The 25267-nt window shown below is 38.9% G+C and overlaps 1 protein-coding gene across 1 annotated transcript; it reads left to right on the forward strand.

The window, feature by feature from the left end:
- The first annotated feature begins 6645 nt into the window (after positions 1–6645).
- LOC138590854 (ephrin-B2a-like) lies at positions 6646–14248 on the forward strand. Its single transcript, XM_069661259.1, has 5 exons — positions 6646–6767; positions 7609–7892; positions 8938–9030; positions 12254–12373; positions 13866–14248. The coding sequence occupies exons 1-5, from the start codon at positions 6661–6663 to the stop codon at positions 14246–14248; spliced, it is 987 nt and encodes a 328-aa protein (XP_069517360.1). The 5' UTR covers positions 6646–6660.
- The last annotated feature ends 11019 nt before the right edge of the window (positions 14249–25267 follow it).

Consider the following 25267-nt stretch of genomic DNA (forward strand, 5'->3'; position numbering starts at 1 on the left):
GGGTCTATTGTAAAATCCCCACTGGTGACACTCCCATAACTGTCAAACAGAAATCCAGTTCATTTCAGGACCCTGCACAGTCATAATGCTCAGTGATTCAACAGGTGGTTTAATCAGAAACAAGTAAAGGTGTTAATATGAAAATAATAAGTGATACTTATTAATACTGTGACTTTAAAGGCAATTATCAGTGATATAAACTCAACAAACCGTTGTCTGATGTCTCAAAATCCTGAACCAAGGACAAACTGTGTATCCAGCAAAATCACTTCTGACTGAGGTTGCCCTCTGTGTCTTTTTTGCGACATATTTCATCATTTTTTGGAAAGATTGCTATTAATTTTAGTATGGACTTTCATGGTTCCTAGATGATACATCCCATAAACTTTCTTACCTCATCTCAATCTTATTTCTCTCCCTCTAGCGCCACCAGGAAGTTGACATTTGTTGGTCAATCAAGTCTTTCTTTGAAAAGCCCCAAATCACAAACTTCTTCAGGGGGCTTTACATTAAAAGCACAGTATACCAAATGCATTCAATTAGACAAAGTTTACAATAAAATAGGTCAAATAAGAGTGTAAAAAATACAATACAAACATGTCTTGTACATGCCAAAGAAAAGGGAAAGAGGGAGCTTTCTTGTGTTGATGATATTAAATTATTTTTTTCTTTATTGTAAGTAATATTATGGGGCATTTTTCCTTTCATGGACAGATTTGACAGCTGTCAGGCAGGACTTGTGGAGAGACAGCAGGGAGGTTTGACAGGCAACAAAGAACCCGAGCTGGAATTGCACCGGCAAGTGGCATGCACAGTATCCATGCGCTTACCAAAGAGCTCAAGGCTTCAGACGTATTAATGGATGTTTTACAAACTATGGGGAACAAAAAACATTGAAAGCCTTATCAAAAAATGGGTGCAAACACATTCATGATCCCATTCATGATGAACTATAATCACATTGGCGCTCCCTGAGCGTTTCCTAGAGTCTATGGCCAAACATTCCAGGACCTTCTCATCAGCTCCGGGTAGGCTGTGTGTTTGGTGCTAATGGTAGCATGCTAAAAAGCACTAAACTTAAACAGAGAATATAGTAAACATTTCACCTGCCTAACATCAGCATGTTAGCACAATGATGTTAGCACTTATCTCAAAGTACTGCGGAGTCTTTAGTAGACTCGTAGGTGCTGTGGCTCAGTGGTGAAGTGGGTCGTCTCTCAATCGCAAGGTTGGGGGTTCGATCCCTGACTGCTACAGTCTACATGTTGAAGTGTCTACATGTTGAAGTGTCCTTAGGCAAGACACTGAACCCTATATGAATATGAATGGGAATAGATCCTGATTGGGGATTTGCACTCGGGCCTTTGCCATCCGTGTGTGAATGGGTGAATGTGACATGTAGTGTAAAAGCGCTTTGAGTGGTCAGGAGACTAGAAAAGTGCTATATAATTACCAAATTCATGATTCTTTGCAGATATTAAGTATAGAGCGTGATGACACTGGAAAAGTGAATGATGGAACTATATTCAAACCAGACAGTATGCAGACAAAACATGGACTTTTTTTTTTCTGAGAGCTACATGGGCTGATACTATTTTTCCACAATGCTAAATACCACAGAAATGGAGGATCAGAAAAAAACACAAGTCAATTGTAATACAGAAAACAATCCCCCAAAAAAGTATTGAATCTTGGGAAAGTCAAGTTCCTTTATTTCCTTTCCTTTTGAAGTTTATCTCACAGTGACACTCCAAAGTCACTGTGTCATTGTGTAATTTCCTATTTGTACGATTTCTTTTTATAGAATGCTAAGACAGACAGTATCAACATGCTTTATAGAGTTAGTTTGTTGGCTATTAAATATTCAGGATATAGCTTTCATCTTATTTTTAACAGGAAGTGAGGAATCACCAGCTGTAAGTGTGTAAAAGTCCTCTTTTCTCATTCTGTTTATGGAGGCAGTGGAAGGATAGCACTATGAAAGCTTTGGGTAATTCCATACAAAGCCAATATGGAGGAGCTCACACTATCAGAAATAAATCACATTTGGTAACATCATGACATTCTTTTATTGTGCCACGACACTAGCTTTTTGCTGAAATGTTCCGGCTTTAATGAATCTCTTAAAATCACATTAAACATCTTTAATTTGCGTTTGAAGAAGAGCGGATTTGGTTTTTACACCCGTCGCTCAAAAGCAGGCATGCGTTTCATCTATTTTCCTGTCAAATCTTTGACACATCTTTTTTACATATCAGTGAATTATTCTTGGTGTCAAAGTGCCATCATCTTCACATCACCCTGCGAACCATCATCACAGTTTGACTTAACTGTAAATAACCTGTCTGAATCAAGAAATGAATGTCCTCTTCTGTAGGCTGCATTTACATAAAGATAAAAAGGCATCTTACTGCACATTCGTTGCGTGATTTTCTTTTTCTATTTAATAGTCATTCTAGTCGAAAGGGGGATTTCTCATGACTCATACGAGTGTATAAAAGACATGTTAACCCACAGTCTGGTTTACTGTTCAATGGGAGCGAGAGAGAGAGAGAGGCATACAGAGGGTGGAGGTGGACAGAAGAGAGAGAGAGAAGCTCGGCCGAGGTGAAGGAGAGAGAAACCAGTTGCTGAAAGAGGAAGTGCTGCTGTTGTACACAGGAGCCAGGTCAGTAGCTACTATTTAAACAAACACACAGTTACTTCCTGACAACATCTCAGCCTAGATTAGCATCTTGAATCTAAACCAGAGTCGACATGTGGTAGCACCTGCTACATCCTGTTTAAAGTCTCAGGAGGGAAGTGATAGACACAGAGTTTTAATGTCAACATTTTAAACGCTCGTCTAATCCTACAGACACTTTAAAAGGCCACAAACATGTGGTTCAAACATGAAGAAATGTGTTTCAGATTTGTAATGATGGGCTACTGACATGTAGGGTTAAATCAGCCTACAGGGACTGGTGTATAACAAGAGCAGCCATAAGACAAGGACTACTAAAGGCCTTTTAAACTACAAACCTAAGTTATTTGAGGGGAAATATACAGGAGATAAGAGAATTTAAATTTAGGTCCTCAAAGTGAGCAGTATTTTTGTTTTATATTGGTAAGAAACTAGTGTCAGACCAGTTATAGTTTAAACAGATGTAGCATTTTGAAATACAAGCTAATAGAAGAAGATTGGATTTTCATCACATGACACTTTTCTTAATTTCATCTAGGTAACCTCGAATCCTAACAGTGTGTTGGATTTTGTAGTGAATGAAATGCTACCATACAATTGTATAATTGATATCTGTCGCCCCCTGCAGGTCATCCTCCTCAGTCTGGAAAGAGAGGTAAGCATGCGGATGATGAAGCAGCCATCAGGTCCAGTCCCAGGTTGAGGTTAATGCTAATCGTGATAGGGGTTGTTCATTAGCAGACGCCTAACATGTTAGCATTAGCTTTACTCTGGGAAATCCCTGCAAAAGACCAATGACGCCTTGGTACATCCACTAAAGTCATCATGAGGTATATGAAGTATGATCAGACACAAAGTTAATAATTGTCTCTCCTGCTCTTTGTGAGCATGCTGGAGATGTGGCATTTGAGGTTCTCATTATGTAATTGATTTATAATTGGGGGCAACATACATTTGATTTGTAACCTTTTCAACATAATTAATGTTAACATGATTTAAACTGTAAACACACATAAGTGCAGCAATTAATTTATTACGCATGGTCATTTCTGATTCAGGTTCACAGCACAGCTCTGCCTTACATGAATCTGATCACCCAGAATGAACAAACAGCTGTCTAACTCTGAAAAAATCATCTTATTGTTTATGCATTATGATAGTGTATAAAGATACGCTTTGGTAAAGTAGTCATGTAATATGGTGAGATATGGTTTGAGAGAGAATCCTGCTGCTGTTGCTGATTTTTAATTTTTTAGAGGCACTAAAAGATGAAGTGATAGAAAAATTCTCACACTTCAAAGGATGAATAAACCATTGACAAAGACATGACAATACATTCATTGTCAAACAGGCAATTCAGGATCCTTCTCAAACAGGCTCAAGGCAAAACAGAGCTGTGATCACTTTTAACATGTTGCTCAATGTTTTTTTTTCTTTTCTTTTCTACGTGTGTATTGTATATTTGTATCTGCATGTTGCCACTTGTTATGTCTTGTTATATTAACTGCTAAGTGAATAAACAGAGATGCCAATTAGCATCTTTGCTAACTCCAGAATCTTTACATCCTGTATTTTGACCTGCTTTGACCTTTAACCTGCTCTGTCCCCATCAAATAAACAAATAATTTAAAAAAGCTGACAACAGAACTGTTTTTTTTCTCACATATTTTACATATGTTGCATTTTGACTGTACAGGGATTTTCATGGCAACATCGAGTCATAGATTATGACAATGATAATCTGCCTACTTTTCGGTTTAATTATGGTCCATCAGAAGATTCAGTATCAGAAATAGCAGCAGAATAAGACAAAGAAGAAAAAAATGGAAACTAAAAATAAACAGAACAAAATTTCAATCACAGAAGTGACCACCAGTTCATCATCAGAAAAACGACTTCATTATTACACTGAGGACATGCAGAGATGTGTTTTATGGTTAAATCAGCTGCATTTTATGTCCGATACATCCTCTTTGTGCCGTGTGCTCTTTTGCTTCTGGTTAGAAATTCTTCAGCCAAAAGCAGGATGCATGTTGTTCCTGATAAATGATTCTGTTATGTTAATGTGGCTCGGCAGCTGAGAGCATGACAGGGAAATAAAACCCATAATAAACATCTGGTGATCTGAAGTTTGTTCAAGTGAAAACCTAAAAGTCAGACATGTAAAATGTTGTGTTGAACATCTCTGCACCGCGCTTTCCCTGTGAAGTCCATGTCAACGAAACGGAAAGGTTTTAATGATTTATAAATGTGAGGAGATGTTCCCCACACTTTGAACACTAACTGCATTTCAGCTGTCATGTGTGCTGCTTTAGTCTTGTGACAGAAGCCCTGAGTAATCTTTTAAACCACTTTGTCATTAGTTCAGATTCCCTGAAAATGAGAGGATTACAGTCTGGGCTCCTTAAATGCAGAATATACAGGATTTTAAAGAAAATCCACACGTCCGTCTAACGCTGACGTCCAGCGCTGATCAATGTGAAAATTAACATGTGACCAAATCGAGCTCCGGAAAGTGTAAAGGATTTCCCTGACCCATTAAGTCACGTGATTATTCGGTGTTAAAGCTCCTGTGAGGAGCTTTCGGTTTGTGTTGATTTTGGCGCCCCCTGTGGACAAAGCCGTACCTCTTATCTTTGCCGATTTTGTCCTGTACATGCTTAAGTGGTGGTTTTTAACAAAAAATCTCATCCTGCCTTCTTTAACAGTCACATGTATCACTCACTTTAAATGTTTGCCCTAGAAAATGTGAACAAAGGCAGCGTGCAGTTAGTCGCTTCGTCTGACACCTACCCCCACCAGCAGGTTCAGCCATTAAAAATAGCTATCTAGAAATAATCAATCTTGTCGCTGATGGTCTGGTTTGCTTTTGTAGATCATATAGAATAATCAGAATTCATTTCAGTCTGTTTCATAACCAGCAAAAAACTCCTCACATGAGCTTTAAGTAGAAGTTTGATATCTTTATGAAATCATATTCTGCGTATCCTGGGCAGAACTAATGAGATCTCTGAGTCACAGCTTTCATTCATGTCTCTATTTGTCACTACATCAATGTCCACCCCAAACAGGAAGAGACAGAAGACCAAATGATTAATCATATCTCTTGTCCCCAAACTTCTTCACATGGTTTATTTATTGAGAAGAATTTGTGTTCTTTAAATAGGGATGAGTAGGCAGGTTTAGTTCTTGTTTGTTTTATAAATACAGTAAGCTGACTTTACATCCAAACATAGGTCGCAGATAAAAGCTTGAAGCTTCAAAATAAATTTTCAAATTGATATAAGCCCTAATAGAATCAAGAGTAGATTTCCAGATGAAGACAACCTCATTGTACACAAACCACTGTTTTCCCTCTGACTTATATAAAAAGCTGTTTTTTATTTATAAAACCCCAAATCATACATGTGCCTCTCTGGGCTTTACAGTCTGACTATCCTAAACCCCTTAATCTGGATACGGAAAACTCCCCCAAAAAAATCATTTTATGCATGCAAATAAAATGGATGATATGATATGAAATAAGGTTTAACATTGTATTTGTGTTTTTAAGGTGTTCAGAGGAAGAGATCTACCATTTTCACAAAGAAAACGCCTTTTATTGATGTTTCCCTCAGTCTCTTAATGTGAAGACATTTTAATGAGGGAGGGATAAAAATGTGCCAACCAGCCCCGCTCTCCCCTACGCATGAGCGTGTTTATGGGCGGACCGGTCAGTCAGCTGATGCCTGAAATACTCCTCACAATCTCTGTCCTCAATACACGGATTTCGTCACACGAATGATTTTCTAGCCAATTACGCACAATGTGGAAAATTTCTCACAACTGCAGGGGGAAGACTCGTAACTTGTTGGGATTTCACTCAGGAGGGATGCGTCCTGTGCGCGCACCTGGAGCCGCCGGAGGCATGCAGAGGCGACACATTTCCGCCTGTTATCACTCTGTTTTATGATACTAACCTGCCATTTATTCCTGTGATGGGGAGAACCACATGGAGCTGCGGTGCCGTGATCCTGCTGGCCATCATTAGCTCATGTCGCGCAGTCACTCTGGAGTCCATCCTCTGGAGCAGCTCCAACACAAAGTGAGTACATGAATCAGTTTGAAGCAATGAGATGATGGAAGCAACTTTCTGCTGCTGCTTTGTTCTTATACTTATTAATTGACTTAATCAAAGAAATGTTATGACACTACTGCTTTCATATTTATATTAGTAGATGCTAAGATGCTTAACAATTGATAATCGATTAATCGTCTTTTAATAAGCAAATATGTCTATAAACCCCTCGGTTTAAAGTGTACGGTTTCTATCATAAACAAAATACGGCTGGAACCCATAAGAACTTTTATCATCAGTTATTATTTGAAATTGATTTAATCTATACAATATCTGAATATTGTTAACAACCATGTCTTTGTCTGACAAATGCTTCTAAACCAGAAAATGTTGTTTACTGTCACAGAGTGGTAATGAGGGGATTTGGGGAATTTGTGCTTGAAATATTACTCAAAGGATTTATTGATTATCAAAATGGTTGCAGATTAATTTCCTGAATCAACTTTTGATCGATTAATCAACTAATTTCAGATTTGATATTGAATATCTTCTGGTTTTGGCATGTTCCTCAAACAAAAAAGCTATTTAAAGCATTAACTGCTTTCTTTGTACTTGTGATGGGCTCTTTAAAACAATTATTCTGTTTCTGTGCTTCCAGTGTCTTTAAACTTCTTGTACTTTTTTGTGTGTTGCTTTGTTTGAAGTATTTTCGGTCACCTTTTCACACCTTGGGCAGCGACTACAGATGAATGAAGCTTTCTTGGCTAATTATGGCTTTTTTTCTACCAATTTTCCCTCTCAAATGAACTCAATATAAAATCATAGTAATCTTATGACCATGTTGTGTCTCACCTTCTCTTACCCACAGATTTAAAGCAGGTCAGGGTCTGGTCCTGTATCCTCAGATTGGGGACAAGATGGATATTGTGTGTCCCCGTGCAGACACTTCCTCTGGGGTGAAGGAGGAGTTCTACCGAGTGTACCTGGTCTCCCGCAGTCAGATGGAGAGCTGCACCATCCTAAAGACCGACACGCCCCTGCTGAACTGTGACAAACCAAACCGGGATGTAAAGTTCACGTTCAAGTTCCAGGAGTTCAGCCCCAACCTGTGGGGTCTGGAGTTCCTCAAGGGAAAGGACTATTACATCACCTGTGAGTCACTGAAATGATACCTGAGTTACCTGTGTGTGTGGGTCAGTGCTGTATGAGCACGTGCACCACTTTAAAATCAGTTAAAAGAAAGACACACACGCTGCTGCTTCCTACAGGTGGAGCAGCGTTTGAATCAATTGTGTTTCTTTTTCCTCCTCTGAGGCCGTCGTCATCCTCGCCTCCCTCTCCATTTGTCAGTTTGCGTGAGAATCACAAAAATGTGGCCTCGTTATTGGGCCGCTGTCGACTGAACCGGCATCTTAGTGGCAAGTGATGCATGAGATAGAGAGCAAGTCTGACCATGTAGCCCCATCCACCTCGCCGCGCTCTGACAGCACACTTCGCTCTGGCAGGCCAGTGTGATTCCAAGAGCTTACATGCCCCAAATCACACAAGGCTTTTACAGCATCAGGCAGATTTGAAGGGAGCTTTCATGGCAACGTGGCTTGTGGCCTGTGAGATGTTGTTATCTGACCTAAATGCTGCTAACAAGTCTGTGTGTGTGTGTATGTGTGTGGGAGGAGCAGGGGTGAACCAGAGTTCTTCCTAAGTGTGTGTGTGTGTGTGTAGATATATATGGCCGTGTTTTAGTAATTGCTGTGTAACTTAAAATATAAACTTTTAGTTTGCTTCACTTTCACTTTAGCATCTAGAATGATATGTTTGTGAATACTTTAAGTTGTTTCTCATTGGATTGCTGGTTGTAGCTTCTTAATTATGAGGATTTGCAACTTTTTTTGTGGAAGAAAACCAAATATCTTAAGATCTTTTGGCTGTTTATCGGACAACACAAGCAACATTTTATGCACGGCCTGGATGCATCTTTTATGGTTTAAATGTTTATATAAGTTTGATCATCTTTATACTGTATAAAAACTAATAGTTTGTGTTTGCATTTTCTTGCCTATGTGATGCAACACTTAGCAAGCGGCTTAATCGTCTGCAACAGAATCGTAATGGAACCACGGATCACTCAATGCATGGAATATAAACTTAAAACATTTACACTGTAATCTTTCTCTCCTCCTGTCTCTCTGCGCACCAGCCACCTCTTCAAGCTCCCTGCAGGGTCTGGACAACACTAATGGAGGGGTGTGTAAAACCAAATCCATGAAGCTGGTGCTGAGAGTCGGCCAAAGTGAGTACACCCACTCTGTGTGTGACGGAGAAACAATGCTTGAAGAAAACTTTCATTCTGCTGGTTATAATGTAATAATATCACCTCCTGACTGGGATTACTAAGTGGTCAGATAATCCTGATCATCTGTTCTTTCTCTTGAAGAGAGATTGCCTCGTGAATTATCTCAAATCCTGAATTCAAACCGCTGGCAGCTTAAGGCCATCAGTATTATCCTGCATGCGATCATTGGGACTGGCAGCAGCAGTCAATAATCTGCTCTGTATTAACATCAGAATAGCCAATGGTCCCCTTTTTATCATTTGTGCTCCCATCGCATACATTAAAATTTAATAAAGCAGAATCAGAACATATTCAACACTGTCACTTTAAATTTCTATTACAATATTCATGCAGAAACATATGTAGAATATTATGGTGGTGCTATTTGTCATGTAATTAATTAGACACGTAAGCTTGACAAAACAAGCATTTGTACTGTGCTTGTTAAAACATGTGTCATGCTATTGAGCTGCACAGTATCATGTGAATTAAACAGATGATGTGTTTATGTGAAACTTCAAAAGCGAAATCTAAAAAAAGCCCCAAAATGCAGTTGTTTTTTTTAAACCCTAAAAATGTGAAATATTATTCATCTGAATTATTCAGCAGTTTGAGTCAGAGATGAAAAAATCAGCATCTTGTGTGTTTCTCAACTCGACGTAACTAAAAACACGGAGCTGTTTATCCCGCTGTGTTTACAAACTGATGTAAACAAACCTTTTAACAGCAACAGCAAACATGAATAATTCAGATTCAGTTGTAATCTCTCGTTAATCTCCACATATTTTACATTTCATTGCAGTTTGCAGTAGCAGTTTGTAGACTTCTGGTCATGCAGAAGCCCCCTAGTTTATATTTTGATTTACAGACTGTGCCTCTAAAGCTGAAAATCTCATCATAGATATTTTGTACATTCAGGATTAATGTGGTGAATGATGCTAATGCACTGATCCTAAACTTTAACTGAAAGGGCTGGAGTGAGACATAAACTGACTGACTGACACTGAACATACAGACATGATGAGTAATTGCTGATTGCTTCTTAAATTATTATCATTATGTTATTGCAAAATGTAACAGTAAAAATCACAGTAAAATTCTTGTTTTGTCCCTCTGAAGGATACATTTACAGATATGATATTATCATTTAAAATACTATATATTAATGTGTAACTATGACATTCAGAGTTAGGTAGGTAGTCCAGTGGTTCCTAACATAAGGGTCAGGCCCCTCCATAGAGTCACAATCTGAAGGGATGTGATTTAATTAATGAGAAATAAAAGAAGAAAAAATAAACTTCTGCCCCACAAATCTTTTTTTTGCTTTTTTGTACTTTGGGACTTTTGTTTTGGAGCTTTAATAGTTTGGTTAGTTCTAAATTTAGATCTAGTGAAATGTCTCTTAGGGGGACTGAAATGTGACACTTTTTTTTTAACGTGCTTCACAAGCCAAAATGATTGGAAACTGCTTTGTGTTCTTTAACAACGTTATTTCTAATATAGGCCCAACATATTGTTCTTTACTTAAATCATTAATGTGAAAAGAAACTAGTGATAGCTGTCCAAGTTAATTTCCACCACTGTCAGAGAGGACCACAGAGAGAAGTAGAGCTACAAAAATCCTGGATCCTACACTTCCCATAATGCAATTCGTACGCACCGCTCATAAACCTTTCATCATCATAAAACCCCTAAAAGGATGAGTGTTGAAAATTAGCATCTGGTATCAGCACTTTGAAACATGGATTGACTAGCTGTTGTAAGTTAACCTATTTGTATTGAATCTATGCCAACCAATTAACCATAAATAAATAGATAAATATATGTAGTACAGTACATGCCGAAGACTGTATTTAAAAAGCAGATGCAGCTTTCAGGTCAGTACCTTAATCCTGCATTCTTTCTGTTGACCAGCAGGGGGCGACTCCACTGGCTGCAGTAAGAAGCTTCATTGTTGGAAGCAGAGGAGAGAATTGCACTTTTTTTCAACTGATTTATCTCCTTAGTACAGCAGAGAATTAGGGACAGATTAAAGGAAAAAAATAGAGATTACAAGAAAAAATACATAATATTAAGAGAATAAAGTCGTTATTATATTAGAATAAAGTCGTAATTTTAGACTATTGTTAGCCTAAATATTAGATAAATATCAGAAGAGCAGCCAGCCCCCTGCACTAAAATGAGGAACATGTGATGTAAAACTTCACAGTGAACATCTTGTGAAGTTATGCGGGTAAATGATTGCACCATAAGCTTAACACAACTCGAGCTGGAGCTGTATTTATTGAACACACCTAGTAGCATGGAAGCATATAGCATACATTTACCTCACAAGAACATGCAAGATCTCCTACCTAGTAATGCACAAGAGAAAGCACCTTAGAAAGCCTTAGAAAGCCTTTTTCAATACAGCATTTTTGTACATATAGAGGGTCTTCGATTGAAAATAGCAGTGTATGCTTTGGGGCATGGCTCCCCGTGTTTGACAACTTCTTTCTACGATAACCTGTCGACCCTCTTGTCCAAATATGGACACTTCTGGCTCCACAGAAACCAAGATGGCGACAAAAAAAAAAAAAAATCAAAAATCAAACACAGGCTTCAAAACAGCCGTCCACAAACCAAGTTTTCAGTGTTTCAGATTTTTTCATTTAAAATTTTTCATTTAACCTTTCTTAAATATAGAAGTTGTTTTAATTACTTCATCTCTATAACAAAAGAGTATTATTATAGAGCATACCGGCAGTGCAAGTTAGGCCTCACGTAGTTACATAAGGCCCGGGGAAAAAATTGAATTGGCTGCACTGACTGTGAATGTGTAGGTTTAGAGAGTGAAATCATCAGTGAGAGTTTTTCCAAAAAAATGGACTCCCAGTCATGACACAGAACACAACTTTTTGTGGTCTAATTAGGTTAGAAAATGGTTTCTATTCGTCTTCAGTGATACATTTTTTACTCAAATGACTGTCAAAACGAAATGATCAGTCCCAAAAAAATGGGGGGACTGCCACCAAAACACTAATGATTCAACAGACGTCATTATAGTCGCAGTAGGAACATTTTGACATGACATAACCCCACCTACACAGAACTGACAAAACCCCCCCTGTACAGTGAAAATGTGAGGTGATAATAACGAGATGTTGTCAGTTTATGTCAACTGTCCTGCTTTATATTTCAGGCTCTTCAGATCCTCCTACAACTCTCCAGGAGTCCCCCACCAGATTCCCTCCCACAAGGCCCAAAGCCAAGGCCAGTGACCCCTCTGAGAAAAAAGAAGAGGATATAACGAGCACGACTGGTATGAGGACAAGGCTAAAATATTACCTGGAGAATATGTTCAAATAAGTTGCATTTTGACTCGTATTATTTCAACTTATGGCCCCAAAATTATATTTTGCTTATTTCAGTCTGTAAAGTACAAAGTTACCAAAAATGACCGAAGCTTATTGGTTCCTACTGAAGGTGATTATCCTTAAAAACAGATCAGAAATATAAACTAAACTGAACTTATTTGTAGGATCGTTTCATTTTCGTTTCGTGTTTTAAAGAGATTTTTTGACAATACAAAATAAAATATAAACTGATTTATCTTTGAGCTTTGATTTGATTTGATTTGATTTGATTTTGATTGATGAGCTTTGAGTTTTGATTTCCCACATTGGAGAGCAAGAAAACCAATTACACATAAAATAGCTAAATGAGTATGCATCAGAAAATGTCAATGATATGAAGGAAGAAGAACACTTATATAATCTTTAACGCACAGATATGTTTGAATTTCAGCTCACCAATAAAACTGCCTTTCTCCAGAGATGGAAGAGCCCGTTTTACATCACAATTCAACCTCAGCGCCGCAACAAAGCTCCGCCGTAATGCAGCCTTTGCCATTTTACATTGGATTTTACATTGCGTTCCGGTGTTGCGGAAGCAAAATGTGCGCGACTTAAACAGACAGCACTCGCTTCAGTTACACACACGTTTCGCCTCTGTTACGCCCTTTGATGCCGACTCAGAGGTAGAAGACGAGACGAGTAACAGAGGCGTAATTATCCCGCCTTGAACTGGCAGTGTAAGAGGGGCTAAAGATTTTTACCTACCTCTTACACCTTACCAATCGTCATTTGGAAAAGGTTAGAAAAGAATGAAATAGGAATACAAATATTATCCACACTGGTATATTTAAGGTTCCAAAGCAGGTTTAAATAATGTGTGTTTACATTGGAAGTGATTATTAATACTTTAACCGGACACTATTATCCCACAATACAGGCCACAAAGGGTTTAGAGGAGCAGCTGAAAAACAAAAGAATTCACAACCAGTGGCGATGAAACAACAAGAAAATGTATCATGTAACTAAACTAACAAAACAATTCGAACTTGAGAAAATACTTTTGATATTTAATTGGCAGTAGCTTTAAAAGATACAGTTCCATTTATTAAATCTTACATATTGTATTAATTCCTGTGAGTATAAAAGGTTTTGTAGCTAAAGCAGTAAACTATACTACTGCGTAAGAATAAAGTCTGGATATGGACACAGATCTTGTGTTTAAGCCTTCCCTGAGAAAGACTCTGTGGTCCATTCAGAGCCAAAATATGCTCCAGACTTTTTACTAATAAGAGACTAAAGATAAGAGCATTCTCCAATGCCCCGCTTTTACTGAGGTTTTTCATGTTAACACACAGTGATCAGGCTGTACCAGCACATACACTCTGAGTACTTTTAAATCTCTGTGTCATCGGTCCTGATTTACTTTCATCTTTTTTTTGTTTCCAATGACAGATTTAGAAAAAGGACAAACAAACCCAAGTGGCAGCGGTTTCTCTGACCCAGGACTGCTCATGTGGGTTGTCTGCGGCTGCCTGATCCTCCTCCTGGTCATCATAATTGTTCTGGTGGTTCTGTGGAGGTACCGTCGCCGTCAGCGCGTCCCGGTCAGCCAGCAGTCCGCTGACTCCGTGTCCCTGAACACTTTGGCCGTGCCGAAGCGGGACAGCATCAGCAGCGACAACAACGGCTCGGACCGTAGCGATGTCGTGTTTCCTCTGCGGGCGTCGGAGAGTATGATGTGTCGTCATTACGAGCGCGTGAGCAGCGACTACGGGCCTCCTGTGTACATAGTGCAGGAGATAACACCCCAGAGTCCCACCAACATCTACTACAAAGTCTAACGTTTGCTGCCCTAAAGCCAAACTTCTGCTGAGAAACGTTACCGCCCGGGGTTCAGGCTGAAGTCAGTGACGCAGAGTTTTTATGGTGGGTTTGAAGAAAAGACAAAATGAGGTCTGATCCTCGTGTCGCTCTGCACCATGTGGACCAAATGCTCTTTCGGTTTAAATATTGAAGGGACAATCAGAGAAGACATTGACGTCATGGCATTACAATGTGGTACGATGGATTTTAACTAAATACATTCATTCAAATACAGCACTTAAGTACCATGTCGAGGTATCTCTACTTTACTTAGTATTTCTTGAGACTTTTTGCTCTGCTCTATGTATGTCACAGTTACTTGGTACTTTTGAAACAACAGTAGAAGGACACTCAAAGAGGGAAGACCTCCAGCAAGGCCAATATTCAAGTCTTCTATGCAAATCTACGAGCACAACCTCTGTGTGTGTCTGGATATATTTCTAAAACTAAGAAATATGTGAGATTGCGCTCAGCTGCAGCGCCTTCATCTCATCCATGCCCCCTATCCTATACATTTGAAATATTGTTATTACTTAACTGAAACATTTTTTTATCAAGTATAAGTATCAAAAGCTTAGACTGAAAACATCATAAGCTAGGCAGCAGTTTTTTTTTGTTTTACATAAAGCTTTATGTCCACCAGATATTTTTACTTTTTGTGACTTGGATAGGGTCTAATATTAAATGGATTATTACCCGGCCGATGCTCCACCGTTCACACAAGCTTCATTAAAATCAGGCCTGCAGTTTTTACGTGATCCTGCCGACAAACAGACAATCAAACAGACCTGCAAAACGTAACTTCCTCGGTGCAGCTATTTTAAGGTTTTACACGAACTTTGCAGATGTGATGCTTTGTAAGAAATCTAACTACAAATAATAATTGATGCTCGCTTTCTTTCTTTAAAACAGAAAATGCAGGTTTACCCATAATCAAAACACATTTCCCCGTCTACACTGAGCTCCTTTCATTTTGTACTTAAAGTACATTTCCTGTTAGATCTGCTGTTCTTTCATACTTTGACTAAAATGTTTTGAACGAAGGACTTTTACACATGAAGTATTTTTAAAATGTGGTATTAGTACTATTACTGTAGTAAAGCATTAAATGCCATTTTGTTCATGTTTTTATATTTCAAGGAAAAGACATCTACCATGCTGATGGCAGGTTTATTTGTAGAGTAAATGTGCATTTAATTTAATTTATTTATAAATCTGCAAAGATATTGTGCAATCCAACACACTAAATTTGTGAGCACTTAAACATGATTTTTCCACAACCCTTATTGTGTAAACTTTGTTTGAAATGCTGTTCAGTGAATGATCATACTTTTGTGGCTTTTATTAAAGCAACACTACTTGAAGAGATGCAACACGCCATCTGTCTGACCAGGGCTGCTTTAATGATGACATTTAGTTTCACCTCGTGTTTAAGGAAATATAGTTTTTAACACTCTTAAGGATACGAACAGGTGGCCAAGCTTCAAACAATGTAAACACTCAACATGAGGATTGTGTTGTGTAAAGTCATTTAAGTACAAGAGCAGTGAAGGGACGGACATGAATTAAGTCAAATAAAGAAATTTTCTTATGTGATAAATCACAGCAAACTCCCTCAGCTCTCTTTGTGGTTACAAAATTACAGAGCAGCTCAGCACATGATGCCTTCAAGCAATAGTAAAACTATTTTGGGGTCTTTATGACTATTAGGTATGAAAAGGTTTGTTTTGATAATTCCCCGCTGTCAGAAGCTTTTCAGAACATCTGAAATGGCTGCAACATAATCCTAATGGGCAACTGGGCCGATGAAACTGTGTCCTCTAATAGCACCTTATTTTTGGCAATGAAAAGGCTTAGAATCTGACAAAATCATGGACAGGTTCCCTGCAGACACAGACTTTATTTTTGTTAAAGAGGATAATGCATTTTGTTCAACCAGAAAAAAGAAGCCTCTTTCAGCAGTCTGAAGCCTCGCAGTGAGAGGTGAGTTGTTGCAGGAAGACGACGGGGGGAATGAATCAGAGTTGAAGAGAGGATTTTGTTTTGTTGGAGCACAGAACGCTGAGCTTATTTGTTTTTATCTTTAAGATTTATGGCAAAAACAAGCCGTTTAAGTGAAATACTTTGATTGGTTTCAGCCTGTTTCTCGGCTGCCTGCAATTCCAATACTTTGAGTTATTAATCATTGAGACCCCGACATATGCATTAATAGAGCCCAAGTTTAAAAATACAAGAATATCCCATTAAGATAATAATTTAGTAATTTATCCTCAATTTCATTTCAGCTGTGGTTGGTGTGAAACCAACTTTAAAAACTGCCATTGATGATTCTTGGTGGGTAGATGCTTGAGTGAGGTCCTGCTCAGAGGAGCATGTCTCCTCATTATTTAATGATGCTCATGGGAGAGTGACTGTCATTCTGCAGTGAACAGCACCATGATGAGGTTTCACCATGTCATTAGGTTTCGAATGCAAAATGCTGTTTCGTTTTGAGCAAAGATCTGGATTTTATTTCATAAAACCTCCATATAAGAATATATACTGTCATAATCTTTACAGAAAACACATAAAGAGCTGTATTAAACAGGCGTGATTGGCTCTTTTACAACATTTTCTTGACCTCTCGCTCGTGAACATGCAGGGTCATCATTTTAGGTCAGAGCATTAGTGAAATCTGCTTTCATGCTATCAAACTATCTGTAAAGGTATCAAATCACAAGAAACACAGTTTGGTATCTGAAGAGAAAGTAATAAAAACACTTGGCATTTAACTGTCTCATCGTCTCTCCTGTGGGCGTTGTGCATGGCATCCATGGGTGAACATGTTTCATGCTCTTTCAGCCACATCATGCCGCACATTTTCAACCTGTCAGCCTCCATGAGCCTCTCTCCACCGGGGACACTGCTGCGCCTGAGAGCGAGGAGGCAGACTGGAGGATCTTCAGGACATGTGCTCGGTCTGTGCGGTGCATCACACAAGGAAACTAATAAGGTTCTGTACAGAAAAACACAGGTAAAGTAGCACTGAATTACTGTTATATCTCCCACAATGCACTACTTTTTCTATACTTGGATGAAGCGCTGCAGATGACAGGCGTGGATGTCCTCATTTTTAACCTGCAGCAAAATGCAATTACCCCTGTGGCAAATGATGGTGTTAAAATATCGAAGGGCGAGTTAGAAAATGTGTCAAAGATAACTTCACTGAAACTTTCTATAATTGACTTTTTTAATAGAGCGACACGTCTCTCTAATTTAAACCGCGACTATCCTGACTAAGCACTGAACTACACTCCATGCTGCATTTGATTCACTGAAATTTGATGTCTGACCACTTTGAACGTGACTCTAGTGTCTTTCTACATTGTGAAAAAACAATATAACACAAATGAGCTTATGACTCTGAGACACGGCTAAGGGTGGGGGCTGTGCGTGTGTGTGTGTGTGTGTGTGTGTGAGTGTGTGTTTCCCACCCCCTCGCTTGGAGTGATCCCTGCTCTTGTGAGATGTTTTTGTCCTGTGTGGGGCTTCACAACTGAATGGGCCGTGGTCAGGCGAGGTGAGTTCAGTTGACCTCGGGGTCACGCAGAGACAATGGTGGCCGGGCTTTTATAGGAAGAACAAAACAGAGACCCCCAGGCTCCTGGCCTCTGTGGTGGGCGGGGCTTAGATATGGTAGGCCATTTTAGAAAGAAAGAAGGGGCAGAAGTGGGGCTGCATCCGAGGGGATGTTTTACATCTCAAATAAAGGTTTAAATATAACAAGTTGCAACTTTTACCTTTGCTCTGCTCACCTTTTTTTTAGTGTCATACCTGCACATGTTGCTGTTATGTCTGTAAGTTTGTCTTCCTTTATCTTTATCCAAAGAAATATACATTATCATGTGGAAAGATGCAAATAAAATCTAGATTTTGCAGCTGACACCTGCTCTGATATCACATCTTTAACAATCATGTGTGCAGAAAACACAGATCTTGAAGGGGGAGGGGGGAGCATGGGGGTCCAATAAGGAGAGCCGTAAGCTTTTATCTGACCCCATGGGACGATGTGGAGACTACAACCTCCCTGCGTCCACCCACCCCCCACCTCACTTCCATATGCAGAGGAACTAGCCCCACCACTGGCTTTGTGTGGGGGGTTGGGGGTCATGACTGAACGCTCCCACTCCCACAGTGAGCCCAGAAAAGAGGAGACGAACAGATAATGTGGTTTTAGGGGGGAAAAGTTTTCAATTTGTTGGTCAGTAGAGGATGTTGAAGCTCAAATCAAACACACTTCTTGTTAAGATCATCCCTCTCTGAGATCTTTCCAACCAAATGTACAGCATCAGTGCACAGGGAAGCAAGATTTCACTGTTTAAAACAATAGAAATGTTACATTTATAGATCAGCTGCTGGAGAAACATGCTTTTATCTCCCATCCTAAAGTCACTGGGTTACATAAAGCTGATTGTTGAAAACAACAGAAACTCAGTGATAGGGAAGTTGTGGTCTGTGCTTCCTCTTACAGTTGAACAGCATTCATGTCATTATGGATGTACAGTATTCGGCATACAGTTTGCTAGTTCCCTCTGCTGGCCAGCGACCATACTGTACAACACTCTGAGACACAAGGAATAAACAGATTACAACATATAAAAACTGGATGTCTGCAGCAGATTTTATGACTTTATAACTAATTATTTGGCTTGGAGCAACTAAAATCTGTGCGACTTCTCATCATATTACTATAAACAGGTTTTTTTTCTTCCTGTGCGGTGAATTTAAAGGTGACCGCCTTTTCCTTCATCAAACTTCTGTTCTACTCTTACCTAAGGCTTGAGTTTAATGGGGGGAAAGGTGGTACCGTATGTATGTGGAGGTTTCCAAGGTTGAGCAGATCATCCCTCTTTTCTTTGTCATTAAACTCCAATGAAAATGTAGTGAGTGTGCCTCTTTTGTCATTTATTTAACTGTATTTACATCTTTGTGTTGTGAACAAAAGCATCACTGGAAGGAATTTTAAATAGTTTTATTTAAAGCAACGGGAGGGAACTCTTTCCAGGAGCTTTCCGTGGTGGAAAAAAGCTCAAAACTATTCGTAAAAGTACAAGTAAAGACGAAATTCGTTTAAACTCAAACAATGATTTAAATGAAAGCCTGGTAAGCTGTTCAGAGGCTGAAATGACTCTTTGGTGTAACAGCAAAAACACAGGCATGTGAAATAAGGTTTGGGATTATAAATGTTTTATTATACAATATTTTTTTCTAAAAAAAAAACTTTCAACTGCTGTCAGATTAATGTAGTAGAATAAAAAGTTATTCTTTTCCCCTCTGAAGTACAGGAATTTAAAGTAACATAAATTGGACAGTAGAGCATGAGTAATAGTACTTCAAAAAATCTGGTAGCTTTACAACATTTCCACGTAAAAGATAGTGACCAATTACAGAATTTATTCATTTTTAGTTAAAAGAAACCGAGCTAAATCTTTGCAATTTTGTCTGGTAAAAAGGCAAATTCAAATCTTGGTCATTAGAAAACAGGAAGCAGAAAAGTTTGGGAGGTTACAGTCAGTATCACAGGGTTTTCACTCTGCACAATTCATTGCAGAAAGAAACAATCTGAAACATGATTGGTTTAAGCCCGATTTGGTTGTATATATTAACAATTCTTTAATTCACACATTCAATATTTCTGCCGTTAAAGCGCTCTTAGATATTTGACTCTTAACTGGAAGCAGAAGCAGTTTGGAGTGCTGAGTCTGGGCCCTACATCCTGTTCCGGGGGCCCCCGAATTATATTGCAGAACTCAAATGCCCCTCAGTTGTGGTTTGATGGCTTTGGTTAAAATGTCTCCACAACATTCAGCCGCTTTGTTTTAAATCTGAGAAGAAAGTTACACCAAAGCATCTGCACATTTTGAGCTCTCATGAAATGTTAAAAATATTTTGGTTTATTTCTGGGTGGAGCGCTGAATCAGAGAATCAGGAAAACATTTTATATAAGGACTCCTTTCACACCACACTCACCAAATATCTGCAGCCTAGCTTTTAGTACTTGGAATATGGTAAGAAAAGTACTTGTGTTATTTGCCTTGAACTATATTGAAGCCAAAATGCTAAAATGTTACAACAAACTATTTTTCAGTAGCTTTAGCATTGCTTTAACAATTATTTGAATTAGTTTTACAAACGTCTTCTTCTGTGGCATTTTAATATTTCTCTTTGTTGGTCCTGTGATAGTTGGGCCTATTATTCTTAGTTGTTGGTGCTCCTTTTTGTATTGATAGTTTCAGTCTATCAAATCTAATTCAGTTTATCAAATTACCCTTCCAAAATAAAACACATAGTTTAGATTTGTCACTATAAATAACTTTGAGATAATAATGAACAACTTTTTAAAGAAACTCAACTCATCATATGTCATTGTTAACCTGTTTTGATGTAATAAAGTGAATAGTTTGTTTGTACATGTAGGCCTTTGCTCCCCATGACTTATATAAAATAAATAGTTTATTATCCCTGAAAAAACAAACAAAAACATTTCTGCAGCAAATTAAAAAATTTACGACTGACCAAGTTAACTAAACGTTTTGTAACTGTATCTTTGAAGGTGGCCTGAATTTAAATTTCTTAATGAAAGTTTTGCAGTTCTTCTCTATGTTTGCAATAAAAACATTAAACAAATTTGTATAATTAGGTACACATCGATACATGAAAATGACACACTGTGGGATGATTTTAAGGTTTTGTGGAGCAGCAACAGGTTAATTAGTCGTTATTTTTTTAATAGTTAAACGAACTTACAAGACAGCTAAAGAATACATTTAATCGAAATATGGAATAATTTTATTAATAAGCACCATTATTTTGTTCAAAATAAAAAGTCCCTGGTTTTAAATTATTTTATTTTTATGCAAAACTTTAATGTGCATAAAACTGTATGACTAAGCAGCCTGTTTCCCCGCTTTGCATGCATATAATCTTTATATATTAAAGTGTGTGGAAACCCGCAATGTGTGTTTCCCTCTTCTTCCTCGGGAGAGGTGGAGGCTGTTTGGTTGGAGATGAGGGTCGGAAGTACCGTAGTTTATGTATGCTAATAGGGAGAGTTGGGGGTTGTAGCTAGATATTTACGTTCAGTGGGAGCCGCCCTTCATTCACCCACATGGTTACCTACTGGTCGCCTTCGCGCCACTTTCCTAACCCCGCAATCATTTTAAACCAGCGTATGTGGGCTATAAATTCACTCACGACCAGCTTGGATTTCACTTCATGTTTCGTTTTTGTCCGCGGGTAGAAAAGTTTTCGGATTAGTTACGTATTTATTTCTCTCTTTTGTCGGTGAGAGACTACACGGCAGCCCAAGCAAGTGAGCGAAGATGGTGGATTTCGGCTGGTGAGTGTCTACCGAGCGCATGTTTATCGGCGAGGAAGTCGGGTTTTAGGTTATTTTTTAATCTCTGTTTTGCTGAATGAAATATCTAACGGTGTGTTTTAAATCCATTTATTTGTCTCTTAATATTATGTTGGTTGGGATATCCAAACATTATCACAAAATGCTCTGCTGGCGATGAAAACAGTGTAACGTGAGGCGCATGGCAGCCCCCTCTGCTCCTCCATCGAGGGAATGAGGGAGATTTGAAAAGCTGTCCGGAGCTCTATCCGCTGCGCTTTAGCAACTAGTTAAAACAAAATCTGGCCTCCTGACAACGCTAGAGTATTTATAAACGCGCTAATCTGGTATTTGATAAGTAAGTTTGTAAATCTGATGAATTTGTTGCTCAGTCTCGAGTGCAGTGGTGTGTGAGTTAAAGTGCCCCCCAGAACAAAGCAGCAGCACATGGGGCAGCTTTAGGCCGCGCGATTTAGCTCAGCTAGCCTAGCCTAGCCGCATAAACTTTAGAGTTGTTAAGCGGGTTAAGCACAAACGCAACAATATTATTGTGGCCGACATAGTAATATAAAGATAAGTGTCGTTAAACACAGCCATACCAACAGGACATATGGTGTATTTTCAAACGTGTGCTCGTTTGTTGTTGGCTAAAAGCTAAACAGTGTCGTCAAACTCAACTGCAATTTTATTAGCTTGCTTATCATACGTAAAAATTAGCTAACTGTTTTACTGAAGCCCCCCTTGCTGCTCCTGTGCGGGCTCCTCTGGTAGTTATGCTACCTGTGGTATCGTAAACACGTTTTGCCATGTTTTCATCTAGCTAACACCAGCTCGCAGCGGCTAAGCTAACCTGCCCAACCAGCGCACGGCTGCTGTTTGCTGTTAGCCTCTGTTCCTACATGAACGTTTGCCTTGTTTTGTAGGAAGCCCGAAAACGCAACCTACGGCATTTCCCATTAATAAACATCACACAACTGCTAATTTCGGTGTGCAATACTGCGTTTTCACCTGGCTTGGTTGGTTTTAAAGCCATTTAAGCTAAGGTTGGCGCACTTCGAGGCGCCATGTTAAAGACGGTGGGGGAGGGGTGATCAACACCGTTCTCTGCGCATGCGCTCCAGTGGCGCAGGGAACGCGGGCCGCAAGGGCTCATTCATGTTTTCAGTGACCTCGTGCTGCTGTAATAAATCATAACATCTTGTGTTACAACAACTAACTGGTGTAATCGACTAATCACTGGGAATATTTCTGATAAGGGGAATTTGAATTTCACATTTTAAGATATTTAGTTAAAATAAATTTGTTACACGTGCGCGCACATTATTCTGCGTACTTGTTGCAATTCAAAAAGGCGTATTCATTATCTTGTCCATCATGTGTCATTTTTTTGATTTGCAGAACCGCCATGAAGTGCAGGACTCCAAACAACATTGCACCATGAAGCCGTTTGACCATCTCTCCCATGGTGCTGGAGGGCAGCGATGCTGTAACCAGTCCGTGTATTGTCAAAGTGCTTACAGTGCAGGTAGTTCTATGTAATACCTACTGCAGTGGAGGCACTTACAGCAATACCCCGACACTGATGTGCAGATTCTTTGATGTTACCTGTCTTTCTGAAGTACTGTCTTTGTGCTAAGGTGCATCTAGTGCAGATAGTGAAATAGACTAGCACCTACTGCCCTAAGTGCTCCTTCTGGCATAAGGGGCTGTGATATGCGCCACCAGACCATTTTTAATTTCTAATTGGGCTCAAATATCTCGCAGTTCTCTGCTAGTTTTGCATAGTTGCACTACAAGAATAGATGAGTTGTGCAAATCTATGCAAAACTGATGGTGGCCTGCTTGCTCTCCACCTGTTTTGTTGATCTCTTTTGGTTTCGGGGGTGTCACATCATCATCATTCTGATTGAATTATACACATGTAATGCTTTAAAAACCGGGAATGCTTACCATTTCACATCCAGTGACACAGTTTCAGCAGTACTAAAGTGCTTATAGTGCAGGTAGTGTTTTCTCCTATCTACTGCAATGTAAGCACTTGAAGTACTTCTAACTAACTGCATCTTTTTGAAGGTAACCTGTTTAAAACAATTGAAGACTCATCTGCTCATCTCGTCACTCGGTCAGTTTTGCTGGTTTGCATTCAGCTTTAACTGACGTTTGCTGTGCAAATCCATGCAAAACTGACTAGGTTGATGAACTGTTCAAAGATGGATTGCTGCACAACAAGATTTACTACATGGTTTATCTGTGCGCACACTGGATATTTGGAGATGTCCCTTCCTGTGCAGGTGGGGATTAGTAGCAATGCTGTGTACCTGGAGGTATTGCACTTGTCCCGGCCTGTGTGTGAATGAGGAGATGGCAGCAACCTGGATCCTGACCCAAGTGTCAATTTAATGTTAATTTTTCTGTTTTGGTCTGTATGGAAATGCATTTGATTTGGGGTTGAATATATATTACTTTATTGTAATGGTGCTTAAAATACATTAAATAATAAACACTTTCAACTCTCCTTGATTTTGTGAATCGTTAGTGGGTTGGGGTGTTAAAACACTGCATCAGTGTTCTAGTGTAAGGTTTTTAAAAATGTTTTTTTAAAATCCCATTTGATATGCACCTTAGATGGTTTTTAAGTTGGATCTTAAATCACTTTCTAAAGCCTTCTTTAATAAGAAAACGAGAGTTAAAAATTGGCTAAAATGTTTTGGCTATTTATTTTCCTATTTACCAGACATTTTACGATGCTGACTATGTTTCTTATCACCTTAAATGAATCTGGTCACTGACCTGAGTTTATGTGCTGCATGGTTAAATGTATAACCCCTAGTTGAGTTTGTAGCTGTGGTGCATTAAGCAATGATTAACAGATATTAGATCAAAGCCCTTAGGGCGACTAGTTGTATCACATCTGGCCCAATTTAAGAGCAGTACTGAGTTTAAAGAGGAAATTGTATTAGTAGTAAATTTTACGAGTCTTACGTGACACTGATTAGAGATGCCCTAAAAATATTGGGATGACCTTTGACACTTTTACAACACATGCAATGTGTTTGCTCTAATTTTTGACGTGATGAAGTTTAAGTTGGTTTAGAAAAAAGTATTTAAACCAGAAATATTAAGTCTAACGAATACCTTTTTGAATCTTTTAATCTTGATGTAAAGTTAATATTTGAGATATGAGGAGAGTGGAAAAAAACACTTAGGTTTCACGTTTTACTACAGCACATGAAAGCACATTTACACCTTGCTTTTTAAACTTGCTATTTTTAGTCAAAATACAGCCTACTTACAAAATAATGGGCAGAACAAATTTCCTCAATGAACCATGCCTTTATTGGTCATCGTATCACTTAAAATTCGCAGAAGCTACTAATCCTTTATGTAAGTAGTTAAAAAGATTAAATATTTTTTTGTTTCAGATTTACTTAATCTCTATAACTTTCATTTTGTGGGTCATTTAACAACAGATCAAGAGGTCTTAAATTCAAGTCAAAGTCTGTCCACTAGGTGGCGCTGTCAGGCCGCATGTCAGCTGCACATCCAGCCGCGGAGTGCAGGTAACGTTACGGTTCCGCCTCTGCTGTCGGTCCAACCAACTTGGACAACATGCCGCCTTCAA

This window comes from Semicossyphus pulcher, unplaced genomic scaffold (assembly GCF_022749685.1).
Source record: "Semicossyphus pulcher isolate SPU_LCO1_2020_fin unplaced genomic scaffold, fSemPul1.0.p SCAF_1, whole genome shotgun sequence".
NCBI lineage: Eukaryota > Metazoa > Chordata > Actinopteri > Labriformes > Labridae > Semicossyphus > Semicossyphus pulcher.